Below are 9,776 nucleotides of genomic sequence, written 5' to 3'. Positions count from 1 at the left end.
TGCTCCAGATCTTGGCACATTTTGGAAACAGGCAGTGATGATGCTTGGGGGAAGCAATGGAGACAAACAGCTACACCTCTGAAAGGTCAGCAGAGGCCCGGGCTCCCTGAGAGAGTGTTTCTGTGGACGTCTCAGGGCTGCTGAGCTGGCCCCTGCTAATAAGAACCAGAAACAAGGCCCTGGGAACCTGTGGCAGAAAGGAAACATGTGCTTTGGAAGCCCCAAGCATGGGTTGCAGGAAGAGGGGGGAAAGGGGCGTGCTGTTAGAAGAGCCACCAAACCCTGATGTGGGCAATGGGTCATACGATCACGCCCACTGAAAGCTCGAAGGAGACAGTGCAACTTCACCAACATAACTGACCGTACAAAGTGAGAAAGGCACGTGGCCAGGCCCTCCCCAGGACCCCAGCAGGCAGCCGCATGCCACCTCCCGTATCCCTGCGTCCAGGTGCTCACAGGTAGATGCTCCGGGGAGCTGCTGTGGCCTCTGTGAACTGAACGGCTTCCAGGAGCACCACCGCTTCTCCCCCTGAATCTAGCTTTCCCTCCCAAGCTTCAGCGATGGGGAGAGATGCCCTCCTTCACTCTTGACGAATCTTTCCAAGGGAGTGCTGGAAAGAAACGGAAGAGAGGGCTACAGAAAAAAGCAGTTTCTTACAGTTGAACGATCCAATGCGGTCTACTGAAAATAGATATTTTTATTACAAAATAGTCCACATAAAAATTCTGAGCTGCTTGCAAGCTTCTTTAGTTTTAGGTTTATGGCCTCTGTCTCGAGTCCAAAGCAGAGGTGACCGCATGCAGGGAGAGCAACCCCCGGGCTCAGGTGTGTGAGGGCTGCTGTCCCACGGGGTCCTCCTTGTCCGCCTGCAGCACGTCCCACTCGCTGAGGAGCTCTGAGGACACCTCAGTGTACAGACGGTCCCAGTCCCAGCTGACGTCGTCCTGCCGAGACAGGCATCGCAGGGTGAGCTGGGGGAGGCCGTCCCCTCGGTCACAGCTGGCCTCCCGCCGAGGGCAGCCTCGGAGCCAGCTGTTCCCGGGAATGAGGGGCAGGCACTGCCGCCGCTACGTACCTCTCGAATCTCATGCTCCGGAGCCAGGACTTTGGTGAGGAGCTTCAGGTCGATCTCTCCATCCTGTGAATGTGCAGGGGAAAAAAAAGAAAAAAAAAAAGAAAAAAAAAGGCTTCCCTGGTGGCGCAGTGGTTGAGAATCTGCCTGCCAATGCAGGGGACACGGGTTCGAGCCCTGGTCTGGGAAGATCCCACATGCCGCGGAGCAACTAGGCCCATGAGCCACACCTACTGAGCCTGCACGTCTGGAGCCTGGGCTCCGCAACAAGAGAGGCCGCGATAGTGAGAGGCCCGCGCACTGCGATGAAGAGTGGCCCCCACTTGCCGCAACTAGAGAAAGCCCTCGCACAGAAACGAAGACCCAACAACGCCAAAAAAATAATAAAATAAATAATTAATTAATTAAGACCACATATAAATAAATAAATAAATAAATAAAATCTTTTAAAAAAAAAGAAAAAAAAAGGCGGGCTGTGCACCTCAGAGGCCTTCAGACAACGACCTCTGGCAAAGAGAGGAGGACCAGGTTGAGTGTGGTAGAACTTCCCAAATCCAGACCTGCAGGAATGCCTTGTAAAAGAGCAAAACTGTGGGTGGACCCCATGGCCACTGAGAACTGAGGGAACACCATGATGTCCTACAGGTTGGGCACTCCTTGGGGGAAGGTCAATACCAGGAGGGCAGGCATGACAGCAGCATATCTACGGATGCCACGGGGGCAGCCAGGGAAGCAGGAAGGAGACTGGCCCTGGGAACACTGGAATATGTTGGGTCCAGGGATGCTGTAATACCTGAGGATGATGTCTCTGGCAAAGGGACTGTTGGCCGGCAGCCTCAGAGACCCACCGAGGAGCGGCTGTAAGGCTTTGGAGAAACTGAGAACTCCCTATGGATGCTGCCTGGAGAGCCTGCTCCTCTACACAGAAGCTGCCTCACTCACCAAGGTCTGAAAGGCTGCGTACTTCATGAGGTCACTGTCCAGGTCACGGTAGGTCATCACCCGGTTGACCTGGATGCTGCAGGAAAGATGGAATGTGAGGAGGAGCCACAGGCAGAACCAGCGCCAGGAGTGCTGCTGGGCCACCAACCCAGAGCCTTGTAGGCAGCTGGGAAGGACCAGAATGGGGAGAAAACGTCTAATAAAATGGGAACCCTGGGATGGAGCCCATCCAGACACATCTGGATCTCCCCTGGGGGTCAGCACCACTGGAGATGGCGTGTGGCATGGTCCCTGCCTCCTGCCAACTTCATATTAATTTAACATACCTGGGAGGGGCCGCCATCTGCAAAACAAAGTCTTCCTCCTGTACTTCTTCCAGGTCCGGAATAACGGGAATATCTGCAATGAGAGGAGAAGCCAAAAACGTCAGCAGCACGAATGGGGGATCTTGCCTGCTTCTCCACTGGCTACTTATCACCTTCAACATGCCGGCCACAGTTAGGGCTACAGGCTTTAGGTAGAATGGACACAATGGTCTCCGGCCTCTAGGACCCCAGTCTAGGGCTGTGGAGCTGAAGTAGAGGTGTGCATGGGAATCAAAGGTACAACTTCAACAATTCCCGAATCTCAGGCTTTACCCCAGAACCCGCTGGACTAGAATCTCCTAGTGGGGTGGGGCTCAGGTGCCTGTATTTTTCCCTAAGATTTCTTGGGTGATGCTGACATTTGCTCCAGGTTAGAAGCCACTGGCGTAGCTCTCTAAGGAGAAATGTAAATAAATGAGAAGAAAGTCCCAGACAGCACTTGGGGAAGTGTTTTTATTAGAGGAGAGAAAAGAAAAGAGAAGCTGAATGAACCTGGCGTGGTCAGAGACAGAGGAAGTGGGAAAGCATAGTGTCACGAGGTAGAAGTCACCATGAGTGCACCTCCTCATGACCAAGGTTCACACCTGCATCAGCTCGTCCTAGTCTTTGCAATTGTCACAGCCCTGAGCCTGTATCTGAAGGTCACTTTACGCCTAATGATGTGACCTGGCTTCCCAGCAGTGTGGCCAGGATCAGAGTCTCCATTTACAGGGTCTAATATAATAAACAACACTAACTCTAAAGATGACACTTCCCTTGCTGTCTCTTGGAGATTCTCCTCTGAACTCTCCACATGAGACAGACATACAAACATAGGAAGAGACATGAGGCCATTCCCTTTGTCAATCTAACAAAGTCATGCAAGTGGAGAAACAGAGAGACGGCACATCACTTAATCGTGGAAACTTGCTTATTATAGCAGAAAAATCGTCCATCTTCTCCTGGGGACAACCTAACACCTTAAAGAAGTACTGCCTTCTCTCAGTGAGTATCACTGACTGGTAGAGGGGATTTCTTTGTTTTAACCAGTCTGCACAGAGAAAAAAAGAGATGGGGCAGAGAAAAAGGCCAAGCAGGGAGAGACAGTCCTGGAATTCCCAAACCAACTGCAAATATTAAAAGGAGGAAAAATTCCAGAGAGGAGAGAGCACTGAAGACACCCTTAGTTTTTGCTTCCATGGACTAAATTAAAAAAAAAATTTTTTTTTTTTTTTAAGAGACGCAGAATCATTCCAAGAACAGCTGGGAAGACCCCTGCCACTTTCAGGCTATTCATTATTTAGACTTTGCGATGGTTCCCGTCAAGCTAAGCCCGAGTATATAAATGTCAGTTCCCAGCCTGGCATCTTTATTATTGCTTCCAATGGACGGGTTACACATGCCGCACCTGGAAAGAGAGACAGAAAGCATGCAAGGGAGAGACAGAGAAAATAAGACAGAGAGAAAGAGACAGGCAGAGAAAGAGAGCGATTAAAGGGGTGAAAATAAAAAGAAAATGCTGATAGGGAAATAAAGAAGACACATACACCAGCCCCGAAATAATGAATCACATTCAGCAAGTCCTCTATCTAGAAAGACGCTGTTCAGAGCTTAGATTATATCTCTCTACCCTGCTAGAGAATTAGAGATGGAATTCTCTAATTTTCTATTTCTTATGCTAACAGAAATTCAGCTTGCTTGTCCCTGTTCACTCCGAGTGAAGCATACAGTCCATGTGAGGGCTGCTGATGGCACCGTCCCTGAGTCCAGGGCGAGAGGGCTCCTAGGCTGGCAGGACTGCACAGGCCCTGCAGTGGGGCAGGGCGGAAGCTGGCCGTGCCACGCGCCATCAGCAGTGTGACAGGTCCGGCGTGAGGCACTTAGCTGCTCCTGGCTCTCCTCGGTGTGAGGCCCAGCCTGAGATGAATATTCAGAAGTTAGTAAGAAAATGCTCCCTGCTGTGCTTAGGGCTCAGGACGGGGTCTTCCCCAAGTCCCCTCTTGCTCTGCAATGTCAGCATTTGGGTCCTGTCAACTCTGCCCAGCTTCTCCCAGCTCTGAGGAGCTGCACTTCTGCCCACTGTCCACTCTGAGTCCCCGTGGGCTTCCCTGTTTGTCCCCGCACCCCTCCTCCAAATGCGCACGAAGGAGCGTGGGGCTGGCCCATCTGTGACAGAGCGGAGGTCAGCTCGGGCCTTGGCAAAGGGGCCGCTCAGAGCGGCACTGGCGGGGCTGGCCACACAGTGGGACTTCTCTCTAATTGGAAGCCTGGTGTCCAACAGAAACCGGTGAACTGCCTGAGCGGGACCAAGCCAGCGATGACAGCCAGGCCAAGGCAGGCTGGAGCGATGCGGTGCAGTGACAGCTTGAGCCATCGTCGCAGAGCCTGGCCATCCAACTGCCGGCCCCAGTGGAACAGGTGGCCGTGGAGCAGGTTTTGGGCAAACTTCAAAGAACTTCCTAATTTTACAGTTTCTGATTTACAGTCACAGACAAGTGCTTGCTTATGGGTATATAACATGTTCCCGGGAGTCTCTGTCCCTTTTCTCTCTTCCCTTCCCCCCACCCCTCTCTCTCATACACACACACATAGGATGACCCAACCTAGAAAAAGAAAACGGGCTTGAGAAATCAATCCGCTTCTTCACAAAATTACCTGCATGGAATGATCCGGCCCTGCCTGCAATCAGTGACGGCTACTTGACCTGCAAGCCTGAACCAGTGACCTGGTGTCTGATTCAGGGTGTCAAGCTTGACATTCAAAAGCACACAATTTTTTTTAAAATTATTATTATTATTATTTTTTTGCGGTACGCGGGCCTCTCACTGTTGTGGCCTCTCCCGTTGCGGAGCACAGGCTCCGGACGCACGGGCTCAGCGGCCATGGCTCACGGGCCCAGCCGCTCCGCGGCACGTGGGATCTTCCCGGACCGGGGCACGAACCCGTGTCTCCTGCATCGGCAGGCGGACTCTCAACCACTGCGCCACCAGGGAAGCCCTCAAAAGCACACAATTTTAATAGAGACAGGAAGAGGAACAAAGAAGTATGCTCTAGGACTATTGAAAAACAACCACTATTTAAAAAAATTCAATAATTATGTTAACTTTAGTTTCATTTTCTTCGATGCTGCTGATAATAAGAACATTAACAGAAACAATGGGTTACTTAAGCATATGGGCAGGACTCCTGGCCAGTGGTTCAGAGTGCAGGTACTGGAAGCATTCGAATCCTGGCTCCCCCATGTACTAGCTGTGAGGCTTCATCCTCTCTGTGCCTCAGTCTCTTCAGCTGTAGAACGGGGATCATAACTACACCCACCTCACAGGGTTGCTGTATTACATGCGATCATCTAAAATATCAAGCACTATGCTTAGTAAGTAATAAATATTCTATATTATTCTTATTCATTTAACAGATAAAACATTGAGCATGGAGAGAAACTATATGGCCCTACCCTCCTTTTCTCATTTAATCCTGCCCAGTTGTCACCATCTTCCAGATGAGAACACTGAGGCTCAGCAAGATGAAGCAGCTTGCGTGAAGTGAGTCATTAAGAATGGACAGAGCAGGCTTCCAGCTCCAGTTCAACTGCACCCCTCCCAAAAAGGCTGTCCCCACCCCTGCCCAGAGGCTTTCTTTGCAAAGGTCCAGTGACTTCAAAGACGCCTCTACTAGTGGAGAGGTGAGACAACCGCCTATAGCTGGGACAGCTTTCGTTTTGCCTGACACCCAGTGTCCTCTGTTCTCGGGTGTTTCTCTGTCTCCCAATAACCATAACTAAGCGAAGTCTCTCCCTCACCATATGCCCAACTGGCTTCTTCCCTACAACAAGGCCACATGGTGCAGAGAGAAAAATGGACCAACACTGGAGACCCGGTGACTCCATCCCCCGCCGTCCGTGTCGCACTAAACCAGCTGCGTGGAGAAGGAGGGGAACAGACGCCTCGAACGGCCCCAGCAAAAGGGCCGGCGAGGCAAAAGGGCTGAGACGCCAGACGCCGCAGCAGCGGGTGCCCTCATCCTTCGTTTCAGCTCCCCACAGATAGCGCCCCCTGCTGACCGGTTACCCGCTGCTCTCTCCCAGCTCAGACTCCTTAACAAAACGGGCCTTCCCTGCTCTTTGCATTTGCTCCCGGCCTCTCATGTCAGCCATCTCACTTGCCTTTCACCTGCTTCTGTGTCCTACGTGTTGCCCAATTAGCCACACTGTGGGGAACTTGCATTTGTTCACTTGTTTGTTCGTTCATCCATTCATCCTCGAAGGGATGAATGGAGCAGCCCCTCTGTGAAAGGCACCGCGCTAGGAGGTGCCAGTAACAACAGCAGATAAACCCGACATGGGCCCTGTCTTCCTGCAGCACCAGTGTAGTGGGAGATAGCAATAAACACAAATAAGTGTGCTGCCTGTAAATTAAAACACACACCGTGAAGAGAGCTAACTGGACTCTGAGACCAAAATAACAGGGAGACCTAATGTTTTATTTTTAATGGCAAAAGTAGTATCATATGTGGTAATAAATTCAAATGCTGTTAGACAAGTTTAAGATGAAAAATGTCCTTTCCTTATATGAATCCCAGCCGTCTCCCTAGAGGTGATCACTATTAACCATTTCTCGTATATGTTTACTGAAAAGAATTTCTGCATACACAGCACATATGTCCTCTTAAAAATGTTTGCAAATGGCATCATGTTACGTATCCATTGTTTTATGACTTTTCTTTCTTTCTTTTTTATTTTTTTTGTGGTACGCAGGCCTCTCACTGTTGTGGCCTCTCCTGTTGCGGAGCACAGGCTCCGGACACGCAGGCTCAGCAGCCATGGCTCACGGGCCTAGCCACTCCGCGGCATGTGGGATCTTCCCGGACCGGGGCACGAACCCGTGTCCCCTGCATCGGCAGGCGGACTCTCAACCACTGTGCCACCAGGGAAGCCCCAACTTTTTTTTTTTTTTTAATTATTTTTTGGCTGTGCCATGCGGCATGCGGGATTTTAGTTCCCCGACCAGGGATTGAACCCATGCCCCCTGCAGTGGAAGCATGGAGTCTTAACCACTGGACCTCCAGGGAAGTCCTGCGACTTACTTTTATCTGTCCTTTTCAATGTACACGTGCATCTTACTCTTTTAAATGACCATCTAGTTTTCTATTGAATGGATGCTGCATAATACCCTTAATTCAGTCCAGAGAAGATCTAATTCAGGATTTTGGGGGAGTGGAGTGTCGAGTTAGGGAAGGTCTCTGAACTGGGACAGGGCCGCTGAAGGATAAACAGGACTAAGCCAGGCAGGGGACAACGTGCACAAAGGCGCTAGGAGGTGAGGAGGAACTCACTAAAAGGGTGGCGTGGCTGGCGTGCAGGGCCCAGGAGAGCAGCTCGGGGCGAAGCAGGAGAGAGGGCGTCAGGTGCCAGGTGAGGAAGGACCTGCATCAACCGGCCAGGTGACGCCTGCGTGCCTGCTATAGGCAAGGCCTCTTTGGAGGCATATTATGGGCAAACCAAGATGGCCTCAGCATGGAAAAGTTGCAAAGGGAGGGTCTATACATTTAAAAAATGATGATAAATGAGCAGAATAAGGAAAATGCACACCCCTTCCTTTGTGAATCATCTTGGAACCCAACAGGCAGAATTCAGAGCTTCCTACTCTACCTTTCCACAATGCTTTATATTCAAGGACACAGGATGGACCTGATTACTTTGCTGTAGGTAGAGCAAGTGAAATTTGCCCTCGGCCTGCCTCCTAGATGCTGAACTAGTGGAGGGTGAAGACCACATCCCAGTCACTTCTGCATTCCCAAAGATGGGCAAACTAAAGGACAACTGAACAGAACTGGATCAATAAATGCCCCTCAAATCTGCAAGTCACACACATGGACGGGCCATGTCTATCTTCTCTATGTCATTCTAGTTATAGTATAAGTGTTACTGAGTCCCAAAGTTGCCTAGGCAGGATTCATTTCACAAGAACAACCAAGAGCAATCCTTAGATACATCCTGGATTTGATGACATCACAGCAAAGGCTTTGCCTCACTTGAGAGCTGCAAGGCCTCCTGGGAAGGGCCTGTGCATATACAAGAAACAATGGAGGACTGGGGACAAAGTTACAGAGGAAGAGTCATCCAAATTGGGTCCATATGGACTGCTGGGCTTCCATCCTGAGGCTGGGTCACACTGCTCTTCACCCTGGGCTTCCTCTTGATCTCTAGCGTGCCCCACTCCGTCATGCCACCTTCTGGGAGCCCCCAGTAAAGGCTTGTTAATGAACAGCAACAGCAGTAAGAGCCAATTCCAAAGAGAGAGGCTGCCAAATGGAAAACTCATCAAGATACCAGCATACTAGCCTGCCAACAGATCTACCAACAAACCAACTACCAGATGAAACCACAGACATAAATGAGGGGTGCTTAAATAAGTAATAGAAATAAATAATAGAAACGTGGGAACACCAGTAGGATCAATTACAACTGGTTTCAAAGATGCGAGAAGCTGCCACTTGCCCTGAAATACACACATTGCAGGTAATACCATCACACCCGCACACTAAAATGCTAAGTACCCAGGGAAGTCCCAGAGGGATCTTTTTCTGCCCCTGTGGCTTGACAGCAAGAAGCCTGCCTGCCTCCTGCAAAGACCCTGGCCCCAGATCTCTGCAACGTATTTTATGATAGCCTGCCTTCACATCTAGCTGTTGTTGGCTTGTTTTGGTACAAGAACAGAAAGTGATTTCTTAGATTAGGCTCCGCTTGCAATGAGTACACCCTGAGCATTACTCAGGCTCTTTCCCCGGCACGTAAATCCTCCTGCAGAGGAAGGAGAGAATGAAGGAGGCACCCTGATCCGGCCCTCGGTCCCATCCAGGCAAAGATGGCTCAGGCAGGGAAGCCCTCCTCTCTGTGTCCGTTTAGGTTCTACTCTTTGCTGATTTTCTTGGTTGGGGATCTCTGAATGGAATTTTCTGGTCGTGGCCAGAAGGGTTTCTAGAGAGCTACATAAAGTCTCTTCTAACTCCAGCACTTTCTGGCCTTGACGCCTTAGTAAATGATACCAGGGGCTGGCCCACCTTGTCAGGTTCCTCCGGGTGCTGAACGATGACATCTGCCCCTCTCGCTTCACCCACTAACTGTGCCCCCCACGGCAGAGGCCCCATGAGGTCCCACACCACCTCTTCCCAGAGCTGCTCCCCCGCCCAGTGCCCTGGCCACAACAGAGTGCTCGTGGGCTGCTGAGGGTTCACGTCCACCCTCCATAATTCACAGCCACATTCAATAACCCACCTGAAAGGGGCCTGGACACGCCGTGGAGGGACACTCCAAGAAGAGCAGTCCAGACAACCCCCAATGTTGCGCTCAAAGTCAACAGACTCTCAGCAGAGCTCGTGAGCAAAAGGAAAGAACGCCCACATTTCCAGGAGATGGCAA

The 9,776-nt window shown here is 50.8% G+C and overlaps 1 protein-coding gene across 1 annotated transcript in view; it reads right to left on the bottom strand.

Annotated features, from left to right (window-relative positions):
- Positions 1-688: 688 nt before the first annotated feature.
- IFT43 (intraflagellar transport 43) overlaps positions 689-9,776 on the bottom strand; it is a gene marked incomplete at its 5' end in the record, with an annotated part of 67,087 nt that continues 57,999 nt past the window's right edge. Inside the window, 4 exons of the mRNA XM_079699191.1 lie at positions 689-945; positions 1,077-1,139; positions 2,016-2,091; positions 2,342-2,414. Coding sequence (XP_079555317.1) covers positions 823-945; positions 1,077-1,139; positions 2,016-2,091; positions 2,342-2,414 — 335 coding nt within the window. The 3' untranslated portion in view covers positions 689-822. The remainder of the gene's footprint in view (positions 946-1,076; positions 1,140-2,015; positions 2,092-2,341; positions 2,415-9,776) is intronic.

The sequence above is a fragment of the Hyperoodon ampullatus genome (assembly GCF_949752795.1).
Source record: "Hyperoodon ampullatus genome assembly, chromosome: 3".
NCBI classification, from domain to species: Eukaryota; Metazoa; Chordata; class Mammalia; order Artiodactyla; family Ziphiidae; genus Hyperoodon; species Hyperoodon ampullatus.
This window is presented reverse-complemented; position numbering and strand designations above follow the sequence as displayed.